General features: G+C 50.3%; 3 protein-coding genes across 3 annotated transcripts; all 3 read right to left on the bottom strand.

Moving 5' to 3' along the window:
- Positions 1 to 603: 603 nt before the first annotated feature.
- Positions 604 to 1,515, bottom strand: LOC123073771 (Bowman-Birk type bran trypsin inhibitor). Its single transcript, XM_044496808.1, has 2 exons — positions 1,372 to 1,515; positions 604 to 1,277 (listed from the first exon to the last, which is right to left on the bottom strand). Exons 1-2 carry the CDS (start codon positions 1,490 to 1,492, stop codon positions 1,000 to 1,002), a joined length of 399 nt encoding a protein of 132 aa, XP_044352743.1. The 5' UTR covers positions 1,493 to 1,515; the 3' UTR covers positions 604 to 999.
- A 1,588-nt stretch (positions 1,516 to 3,103) lies between these two features.
- Positions 3,104 to 4,535, bottom strand: LOC123073769 (uncharacterized). The gene is made up of 3 exons (XM_044496807.1): positions 4,087 to 4,535; positions 3,712 to 4,005; positions 3,104 to 3,630 (listed from the first exon to the last, which is right to left on the bottom strand). Exons 1-3 carry the CDS (start codon positions 4,340 to 4,342, stop codon positions 3,362 to 3,364), a joined length of 819 nt encoding a protein of 272 aa, XP_044352742.1. The 5' UTR covers positions 4,343 to 4,535; the 3' UTR covers positions 3,104 to 3,361.
- Positions 4,536 to 8,611: 4,076 nt separating this feature from the next.
- Positions 8,612 to 9,441, bottom strand: LOC123073768 (Bowman-Birk type bran trypsin inhibitor). Its single transcript, XM_044496806.1, has 2 exons — positions 9,215 to 9,441; positions 8,612 to 9,096 (listed from the first exon to the last, which is right to left on the bottom strand). Exons 1-2 carry the CDS (start codon positions 9,336 to 9,338, stop codon positions 8,822 to 8,824), a joined length of 399 nt encoding a protein of 132 aa, XP_044352741.1. The 5' UTR covers positions 9,339 to 9,441; the 3' UTR covers positions 8,612 to 8,821.
- Between the last annotated feature and the right edge of the window lie 1,330 nt (positions 9,442 to 10,771).

Below are 10,771 nucleotides of genomic sequence, written 5' to 3'. Positions count from 1 at the left end.
GCTACGCCCTTGGTCGACTGGGGGAGAGCCGGGCCGCCTTCGCACCTCTCTCTGGCTAAAGGGGCCCGCCGCCCGTGGGCCGCACTGGCGTCTGTCGTGGGTGACGTTGAGGCCAGCATGGCTACAGTACCGCGCCGGACGGGAGATGGCCGTCCCGTGCGGCGCCCTGTGGCCATGCCTGCCTCGGGCTTTGGGGGTAGTGGGCCGCACTGTGGCCACACCCCGTCTTGTCACCGTTATGTGGGCGCAGTCTTGGTGGTTGCGGTCTTGGCCGGCTTCTTGGAGTCGGCGTTCTTCATGGCCGGCTCTGGGGAGTCGGCATCCTCTATGGCCGGCTCCCTGGAGTCGGCCATCCCGTGGTTATCTTGAAGGGGAGGTTTGCTGAGGCTGGGTCGCCTTCCGAGAATCGGCTTCAGAGATAGCCGGCTAGGGAAGGCGGCCCAATGCTTGAAATGCTTGAAGGCCCTAAGGCCTGATAATTTTTTCGAAGAGCCAGGGCGGTCGGTTAGGCTACCCGTGGCCATTTACTCCGACAGTCTTTGGTTTGATTAGATCATGAAAGTTGAAACTAATCGTAGCTTGTGTCTTTTGACCACCTTCAGCAGCAACAAAATTAGCATTTATATATTGCACTCACTCCCTGATCACCACAGCTCTTGTTATTATTCATATCCATCGTCGTTGCCGAACTACCATACAACTTGCATTACAGCAGCATGGAGCAGCACCTAGCACTCCGTCTGACTGATCATCTCGAACGTTGTACAATCAAAGATCAGATCAGATCAACACGTGGTAGTACGTGCGTATTCTTAGGATCTTGTATTGAGTGTCGAGGTCGTCACCAAAGACGTGGCATAGTAGGGCCACCGATATATTATTCTTACACTAACATCCATGCTGCAGCAAGCAGTTTGACCTAGCGAACGAACGACGACGACGACCACAACGCAGTTTGACCGGCTGGCCGGGTGATCATCATGCATCAACGCGCGCGTGCTAGTTACCGCCGGCGGCGGCAACGGCGTCGCCGTCGGTGCAGCTGGGCCCGGGGTCGCCGAAGTACTGGTCGCGGCACACGTAGAGGGACCGGTCAGAGTCGGCCGGCTCGCAGCGCTTGCACGCGGCGGCGCATCGCTCGACCTGGTCCAGGCAGAGGCAGAGCGGCGGCATCGACCTGGTGCAGATGGTCCGGTCGCAGCATTCCCACGGCCTCTCCTCGCCGCCCAGCTTCTCCCTCGCCCCGGTCAGCGCCATGCTCGCTTCATCAGGAATTCCTGCGTGACAACGACCATGACAAGCTAATTAGCTACTGCCAGTTTATTCCTTCGACCTAGAGTTTAGACGAACAGTGGCATGCATGCGCGTCACCTTTGCCGTCGCTCGGGAGGCGGATGGTGTTGTCCACGTCGCCGGCAGAAGCGAGGGACACGAGCGAAAGCATCAGCAGGAGGATGGTAGCTGTGGATCTCTTCATGGTGGTAGTGTCCATCAGAGCTAACTTGTGTACTTGGTGAGGATGCTTCTTGGGCTCGCGGGCAGTCTATATATAGCCGCGTCAGGCAAATCACCAGAGGGCACGAGTGCAACGCGTGGCGCTTCCCGCCGGGCTATAGATCGAGGCAAACAGATATGGGTGATCATCACTTCACTTGTAACTACCATGCTTTTTTATTAAAGTAGGGGAGGGGTCAGAAGGCCAAAGCGGTGCGACAGTACAAATTACAAACATCACCCGAAAGATCGAAAGATTAAACAATAGTCTCTGAACTTTTAAAACAGCCCCACTAAGAGCATCTCCAACAATGACTGCAAAAAACATGCACGGGTAAAAGTCAGTTTTAGCGCGCGGGAGGCGGTTTCGCGCGCTCCAGCGATGGCAGAAAAGTTAGGCGCGCGCGAGAAAGCGGCCGGGCGCGCGCTAGTTTTGGCGTGCGGCGTCCGGCGCACTTTATAAATGCAGCGCCCGCCACGCGCCCTCCCACCACTCTCCACCACGCCGCGCGCCCTCTCCCCGCTGGCTCTGCCACTCTCTCCCTGCTCCCTCCGCCGCTTTCTCGCCACGCCGCGCCGCCGGGGAGTTTCGGGCCACCGCGGCGTCCGCGCACGCCCCCCTGGTGCCTTCTTCACCGAGATTCGGTCCGGCGACATGCGCCTTGGCCTCGGCACCATCGATACCGCCCACGAGGCCGCCCGCGCGTACGACGCGGCGACGTGGCGCCTCCGGCGGCCTCGTAGGGACATGAACTTCCCGAACGTGCCGACGTGGGAGCTGGCGCCGGATCTGGCGCCTCCCCCGTGGCTTATCACCAACGAGGATCGTCGCGACAACTGGCAGCGGGAGCGCCGTCTCGGCCTCGCCGAGATGGATGAGGAAGCCAAGGCGTTGTGGCTCAAATGCTTCCCATAGGACGTCATCAAGGAGCGCCAGTTCTACGCCCAAAGGAGGGCGGAGAGGAGGGCGGAGCGAGCCATCTACCGCGATGATAGGCGTTTGCCGAAGGAGGCCGCTCAATTCAACATCAACCTAGGAGCAGCGTCATCCTGGGACTCCAACGACGATCGGTACCTTGACGCTTTAATTTTAGACGTTGGAGGAGGACATCACCGAGACGGAGTCGGAGGAGGAGAAGGAGGACGACGAGGAGTAGTTTTTTATCTATTGTTTTTATAATCAATCGTAGGAGGAGGCTATGAACTATCTATGTATCCTTTTATCTATCGTTTATCTATCTATGTACTATCTATCTATCGTTTTATCTATCTATGCCTCGAATCAGAGTAGAAGGAGAAGAAATATAGCGCATCTTCTAGAGCGGCTCGCGCATGCTATATTTTGCAACGGCCGCTGGAGCCGGCGCTCTGCGGCGCGCAAAAACTACTACGAAGGCACTGTAAACACTTGTTTAGCTAAGTGCATCTCCAACATCAATCAGTCATGCATGCATGCCCACGAAACCAACCTACTCCTCTGTATCAAAATATAAGATGTTTTTCACTGTAAAATCATATTATATTTTGGTACAGTAAAGAGGTAGTGACCACCTCAAACTCGAAGTGTCCAGCATCAACAAAGATGGCATGATTGTCTGATTAACACAACTTATCATAATCATCGATGCTGAGACCATGCAACCAAACACTACCAGCGCTACAACAACGACAACCCGGAAGAAAACAACACGTAAGTGCGCACCTACTACAGTGCGATACAGAACTCCGTGGCTCGGTACACAAGGTCACTGACCGGCCGGCCGGCCGACTCACTTTATTCGTTCACCATCACCCGGTGCAAGGATAGAGCTGAGCGTGCATGGACATCCTAGCTAGCTAGTCATCGCGGCGGACGTGGGCCGCCAGGTTAGATCTTGTGGCACTTGGCCCCGGGCCAGCCGAAGTAAGGGTCGCCACACACGCGGAGGGAAGTGCCCGACTCGTCCTTGAGGCAGTTCTTGCAAGTCTTGGCGCACTTCTTCACCTTGTCGTGGCAGAAACAGGTCGGCGGGGCAGACCTGGTGCACAGGGTCTGGTCGCAGCACTTCCATGGCCTCGGCTTCTCGCCGTCGACGGCGATCTCCTCGCTAACAGCTGCTTCCTGACCGACGACCGGCGGACCAGAAACTCCTGGACCTGCACAGACTCACTATATAAACATTGCACCACATACAAGTAGAAATTCCTAGACAGGTGCTTCGAGTCTGGTACCAGTACCACTTGGGACGTGGCCGTCGTCAGGGTTGGTGCACCTGGGCCCGGGCCAGCCGAAGTAGGAGTCGCCGCACACGTGGCGGGAAGCGTCGGACTCGTCCTTGTCGCACTTGTTGCAGGTCTTGGCGCACTTCTTCACCCTGTCGCGGCAGAAGCAGATCGGCGGGAACGACATGGTGCATATGGCCTCGTCGCAGCACTTCCACGGCCTCGGCTTCTCCTCGCCGCCGACGACGCTGGTCTCCTCCCCCGCCTCCGTCGCTTGACTGACAACCGGCGGACCAGAGACCCCTGGACCTGCACGCACACCGTTACATGGACACTAGTAGAGATACCTAGCGAGCTGCTTCGAGTAGTTTGGTTAGCATCAGTACGTACCGCTTGGGATGTCGTCGGGGTCGGTGCAGTTGGGCCCGGGCCAGCCGTGGTACCGGTCGTTGCAGACGTGCTTGGAAGAGTCGGACTGGGACGCCTCGCAGCGGGTGCAGGCCTCGTCGCAGTGCTCGACGGCGTCCATGCAGCGGCACCGCGGCGGGATCGACCTGCTGCACAACGGGCTGTCGCAGCACTTCCACGGCCTCCTCTTCTCGGCGCCGATCTCCGTCGCTACTTCATCAGCAAGACCTGGATTCATGTATTGGGTGATTATCACATGCAGCTAGCAAAAACATTTGCTCTTCCAACATTTGCTCTTCCAACATTATATGGATTCATGTAATGGTGTCCACACGGTCGTCGGCGACGGCAGCGGAGAGGCGCCCGGCTGCGAGGGCCTCGAGTGAAAGCACCAGCAGGACGGCAGCAATGCATCTCCTCATGGCTGCAGGTCGATCAGCTGGCTTTTGGTGGATAAAACTTACGGGCGCCGGTCCGTATTTATAGTCGCGCGCGCGCAAGATTTATATGACGATCTTGCCGTTGCTGGATGGGGCTGCAGGATGTTCAGTTATTTTATGTACATACCCAGATGCCCCCGACACGGTGCACGCATTGAGTCATGGTATCACATGTCGTGCACGCATAATCAAGCATACGTGGTGGACTACTTTTGAGTCGATGCATGCGTGCGTGCATGTATGGATGCTTGCATAATATTTAAACTGATGCATATTGCGATGCTTTATCACAGATCACTTGTAACTAGGCTTTGGTTAACCTAAAATTAGAAAGTGGCTTAGGGTAGACATGCGGCAAAACCGGATCTGGTCACCGGCGAGCTCAATAGATTCCATAATCCACTCGGAATGACGCTAGATTCGCATACTACAACTAGCTTGGATACTGGATAATAAGACGCATTTTAGTAGTCATCGGGTCCAATTAGTAGATGTACAACCGGGTACTGCAACTTAATCACTACGTGCAATCACAGCCGTCCGCTCTAAATTGCAAGGGGTCAGGTGGGTTACCACGGTACTTTCTGGATCTAGCATGTTGAGCTAGCTTGGCTGCTCAAGTTGCATTCACCTCCTGAGTGATGCGAGTGTTTATGCAATATACTGGGCGGCTGATTTTATGCAATATATACTCCTACAAGTGCAAGGTGCACGGGCACGCCTTACCCCCGAGACGGTGCAAAGCGGCGGGATGGTAAAGAAAAGGGTTGAGAAAGGGGGAATTTATCACGAAAACAGTGCGCCCAGCTCCAAATGCGCTCACTCCACATCAGTTTTGGGTTGGCCTAGCATCGAAGTCTGACGTGGCTCGTTTTCGAACTCTCGCTCCCTGATTTACTTCCGGCTTACAGAAAAATAAACACCCAGACTGATCCACTTACTGATACGGGACACCGTTGGATGGCTCGCGAGGTCTGGACCACTCGGGACGAATGGATACGGGAAGTTTGAGGATCTCTGCTGAAGATGCCCTTACGTACTCTCAAAACGGTGCACACGCGTGGAGGGAATCACGATTCCACGTGCATGCATTGGGGGCATGAAACCATCACGTGGCCTGCACGCGTAAATAGATGATGCTCGCGCATGCATGCTCGCCTTAACCGATGGATTAGCGCACTACTTGAGAGTGTTTAACCCGATGCATCAATTGCAACTAGAAATTTTGTACTTTTCTTTTGGAAGGGCAACTAGACACTGTAGTTAACTTATAAATCAGTCAAAGACTCAGAATCGGTCGGCGGCGAAAACGGATCTGGTCACATCATCGATGTCCACACGGCGATTCCATTTGGATAAGAACGGACTCACTAGTGGATTAGCCAACAACGATATTACTCTAAAAAAGGAAATATGATACTGTACTTTCTCTTTTTGGTTTATAAAGCCACTCGCTTTACGAAAATAATTGCAGTACATCAATTTATGTCGAAATGTTGCACACGAAACTTGGCTGAAACTGGGTTAAAACGTACCAAGTCACTTTGAGATCAGACTGGAACACTATATTTCTTTTTTTGAAATGAGAGCACTATATTTCTTCAGAATCATGTTTGGACCCAAGTAAAATTTACGTGTAACCCATTTGAGTACTCCAAAATTGTGGAGCACTACATGATCCTTTTGGTATGTAACACTTCTTCACAAATCTTCAGAACTTTTTTTTAAGAAAAACATTAGCAGGAGAGCTGCTAAGATTCCATTGCAAAAGAAGAAGCGGATGGCTGAAACTGCTCGGTTTATTAGAGAAAAACTACACAAAAACCTTTACAAAGGACACACCACACCTATCTAAACTAAGTCTAAAACATGAGATGGCATACAAAACACCAAGGGCCAAGCAAACACAATACAAATGTAGAAACACAAAACAGGCAAACGTGATGTCATCGTACATTGCCATCCGTGCTCACATGCAACCCATTCGAATACTCTAAATTTGTGGAACAGTACATGATCCTTTTGGTATGTAAGACTTTTTCTCAAATCTTCAGAACTCGTCACACATAGTATTGTAAATTAAAATATGAAACGTGTTAAAAACCGACATAGATTTTGGGACACATGTTTAATTTATACATATTGAGAAGGTTTCAAAATCCAGAAGTATTTTACTTTTGGGGGACTCAGCACGAGTGAAGGCCGGATGAACATAATAAAATGGTGCCACATACAGAGTGTACACATTCTTTGGAGCACGAGTTTCAGTGAGCACTTTATTTTGAATAGTTCAAAATAATGTTTTAAAGTTTTGAAACATGCTGAAAATAAATCCTACTCCCTCTGTAAACTAATATAAGAGCGTTTAGATCACTAAAGTAGTGATCTAAACGCTCTTATATTAGTTTACGGAGGGAGTACATGGTAATATATAGGTATACTACACATCTGTAAATTCTGATGATGAAATAAATTAGAATGTGGACTACATAAAAAATGAAAAATTCATGATTTTGAAAACATGATCAGCACACACAATATTCACCACTAAAAATCCATGCATTTGTCTTTTTTGTGTAGCTCACATGTTAATTTATCTCAGTATCAAATTTTATGCATGTGTAGTATGCATTGATATTACCATGTAGAATTCATTTTTGCATTTCTTGAAACTTCAAAAAAAATTCAACTATTCAAAATTCAGTTACTGGCACTCGTGTTCCGGAGAGACTTCTGAATAGTTATAGACTAATTTGTACTTACACTATAAAAAATACAAAATTCTAATTACAACCACTACATGCATGTACCGACATTCTCTCACTTAGGGCATGCGACTACAATGACACCTAAGATGATTGCCAAGTTAAATGGGAGATAAATAAAAAAGATTAATTTGACTTTCCTTAGTCAAGAAATAATCTCTTAGTAAGGAAGTTAAGCCTTTTTGTTGTTTTACATGATGCCACACACTTTTCATTTTAATTTTAATCAGTTCTTATGAAGGAACATGAAAATTTATTGGATTCATTGTATAACTTGTTATTAGAGGCATGGAATGTAAAAGAAAATCATCATATAAATCATTGTACTTACCTTTCACGCAAAACCCCACCTCACCTCCTGACCAGAGATGCTATATTTACGGACATGTGTTACAGATTTGTTGTTACGGGCTGAAGTGAAAAATTACGGTTGGAGCTTAGGGGGGAAGGGGGACACCAGTGAAAATCATGGGGGCATAGATTGGTGGAAGAGAAGTCTAGGAAAACCAATCCATATAAAGCTTCGGTAAATGTAGCATTTTGGCCTCCCATCATCTGTCTATCCTTGTAATCCTCCCGGTCTAGATTGTTGGGCTGCCACAGGATGACCTCAGAGCCGTTTGACAAGAACACAAGAGATATCATCCACAATCATGATGTCCTCTCTTCAGCATATGTTGTTTCGTAGACTGCCAGTCCTAGATTGAGAATGAAAACATGTCATGAGACAAGATCCTAAGGCCAAAAGACATTGCATTCTGCTGTCCTCCTCCTCATTTTGAGCCCGAGACTTCCCTCTATGTCCGGCAAACATGAATGCATATCTGGTACTGGTGCCCCTCCCTCCCTGAACCTTTACGGTCTAGTGCGCCAACGTCGATGCATGTCAGACCCGTAGAGAAGCGCAAGAATGAAGGCACAATGGCGGGTAGAATTAAGTATGTGTGCAAGCTAAGCATAGCTCTGATGGCTAGGTTCCATATGGTGAGAGCTGCCCTTTCGGGTTCCAGTTCATAGGCTTGGCACGGGTGGTTGCGTTTTCTGGAGTAATCTTGGGTTTCTAGTGTTACTCTTTAAAGGTAGTGAGCTCGTCAACTACGAGACGTCTATGGCGATCTCGATAATTTTATGACCTGCCAGCTCCGTCTCTCGGATGTGCTCATAAGGTTAGGATTTGTGTGCGTTCATTGGGATGAGCATGGATGTGTGCATGTTAGCGTCTGCATCGGTACAATGTTTATAAAAGAAAAAGTATGTGTGGTGCGGTAGAACATCCTTTTGTTCGTGCAAATCAAATCAAAGTTCAACAACAGCAATCTTGCACTTGTCACTTTGGATTGATCGGCACGGCACGCACACTTATTTTTATTATTATACATGATAAGCGAGTTGAAGTTGAACTGGTACATAGATACTTGGACTACTGTGTGGGTCATGGAGCAACAAGCGAACAGCGAGGGGAACACGGCCGGACATACGCGTACGCGTCATGCTAGCTAGCTATGGAACTAGCTAGTTGCCGGCGCCGGCGACGTCCACTTCGTCATCGTGCGTGCACTTTGGGCCGGGCCAACCTTCGTGTATATCCAGGCAAACGTAGCGGCCAGGGCTGACCTCGTCGCAGTGCTGGCACGCGCTGGCGCACTGCGCCACCGTGTCGTGGCAGAGGCAGGCCCTCGGTAGCACCCTCAGGCACTGGGTGTGGTCGCAGCATGCCCACGGCCTCTCGTCTTCCTCGAGGACCTTCTTCATGGCCGCCCCTAGTGCTGTTGCATCACCACCAAGACCTGTACAAGATGGTCAAGAGATCAATGGATGGTGTGTACGAACTTTGTAAATTATGCTCTCATACTCAGTCGCTTGTATATCGATCTGAGCTGATAGTGGCATGTCCGAGGGCCTCACCTTTGCCGTCGCTCGGGAGGCGAATGGCTGCCACCTCGCCGGAGGTACCGGCGGGGCGGCCGGCGACCGCGAGGGCCGCCACGAGCGAAAGCACCAGCAGGATGTTGGCGACGCTTCTCTCCATGGCTGCACAGCGCGGTACAGATCAAATATTTGCTAGCTTTCGCTTGTGCAGTGCACTGTTTGTCTTGTGAAGCTTGTGGCAGGGCATTCTGTTTATAGCACCGTCGCCGGACAGATCTTGATGGACACGGAGGCGAAGACGTGGCACTTAGCCGTTTACCGCTGCATCCTTTGATGTAGAGAGAAGTCTATTCTACCCCTTGATGTTCATGTTTGGGCTTGATGACCGTTGAATTAGTAGGCTTCTTTTGAGTTTTAACCCGATGGACGATATATCTAGGCATTAGTTAATCTAGTAAATCAGTTGGAGACTCCGACTCAATCGGCGGCAAAACCGGATCTGGTCGCATCATCTCCCAAGCGCGATTCCATTTCGATACACAGTACAGTCAACTACTACGTAGATAGCACTACTGCAATTTTCACGTGCCAGGAACACTTGGCTAAAGCGGTTTCCCACTCAGCAAATTGCATTTTTCGAGTTTTTCAAGTGATAGGGACATTTGGTGAAAGCGGTTCCCATTCGGCAGCGAGTTTGCTGATTGTAGTACTTGGCTAAGGGTACTCGGGCCGAAGCCTTCAGGTAAAGCCTATTTTGTCGAGCGCCGTCCGTCGGGACTCGGCAAACCAGTTGTCGAGCCTTACGTGGAGTACTCGGCACAAAAAATGCACTTGAAGGGCTAGCCGGAGACGGAGGCTATCACGTGGCATGTGACTTTGCCGATAACCAGACAGTGGAACTCGGCGAATTTGAACGCCCAGGAGCGAGGCACGTGGCGTCCAACATTCGCCAAGACGTCATCTTCGCCGAGACATGAAACAAAATACTCGACAAATCCCTACACACGACTGTCACGTGACCAATGATATTTCCCGAGAACCAAGGTGTGCTGAGATACTCGGCATTGTACTCGGCAAAATGTGACGTATGGGTGATGGACATGCGGCAAGCCAGCTTCGCTGAGATTATCCTTTTGGCACAAGGTAGGTCAAACTATTTGTCGAGTACCTTGGATATCTCTCAGCAAAGTTTTGGCAGTGTTCTTTGTGTTCACCGAGAGCAATCCTCGGCAAAGGTATGTCCAGCATAATCCCACTGCCTCTAGTTTGCCAAGAGCTTGGTTAGGTATCTCGGCAAAGACTCCACCGAGATACCAGGTCGTGCCATGTGGCATCTTTGCCGAGTGCAACACTCGGCAAAACATTTACCGCGTGTCAACATCGGGTCCTTGGCAAATATTTACTGCACGTACAAAGCAACCTTTTGAGCCGAGGAGCCGTTTCAGCTTTCTGCTCTTCCTATGATGTGAGTTTTGCTAAAGCTACGGGGGATTATAGGCCAAAGGGAGTTACGGCCTTACGGGGTGGGAACGTGCAAACATGGAGGTTTATAATTGGAATTAGGGGAGGATGGGGCCCACCCCCTAAGATCAT

This window comes from Triticum aestivum, chromosome 3D, assembly GCF_018294505.1.
Source record: "Triticum aestivum cultivar Chinese Spring chromosome 3D, IWGSC CS RefSeq v2.1, whole genome shotgun sequence".
Classification (NCBI taxonomy): domain Eukaryota; kingdom Viridiplantae; phylum Streptophyta; class Magnoliopsida; order Poales; family Poaceae; genus Triticum; species Triticum aestivum.
The sequence above is the reverse complement of the archived record's forward strand: the minus strand, read 5'-3'. Positions and strand labels throughout refer to the sequence as shown.

Bases quoted from the DNA above. Each gene is read 5' to 3' on its own strand.
- LOC123073771 (XM_044496808.1), bottom strand. From the start codon at position 1,492: ATGGACACTACCACCATGAAGAGATCCACAGCTACCATCCTCCTGCTG. The intron at 1,278-1,371 runs GTGACGCGCATG...GTTGTCACGCAG, and splicing joins CCTCCCGAGCGACGGCAAAG to GAATTCCTGATGAAGCGAGC.
- LOC123073769 (XM_044496807.1), bottom strand. From the start codon at position 4,342: ATGAATCCAGGTCTTGCTGATGAAGTAGCGACGGAGATCGGCGCCGAG. The intron at 4,006-4,086 runs GTACGTACTGAT...GTGTGCGTGCAG, and splicing joins CCCCGACGACATCCCAAGCG to GTCCAGGGGTCTCTGGTCCG. The intron at 3,631-3,711 runs GTACTGGTACCA...GAGTCTGTGCAG, and splicing joins CGACGGCCACGTCCCAAGTG to GTCCAGGAGTTTCTGGTCCG.
- LOC123073768 (XM_044496806.1), bottom strand. From the start codon at position 9,338: ATGGAGAGAAGCGTCGCCAACATCCTGCTGGTGCTTTCGCTCGTGGCG. The intron at 9,097-9,214 runs GTGAGGCCCTCG...CATCTTGTACAG, and splicing joins CCTCCCGAGCGACGGCAAAG to GTCTTGGTGGTGATGCAACA.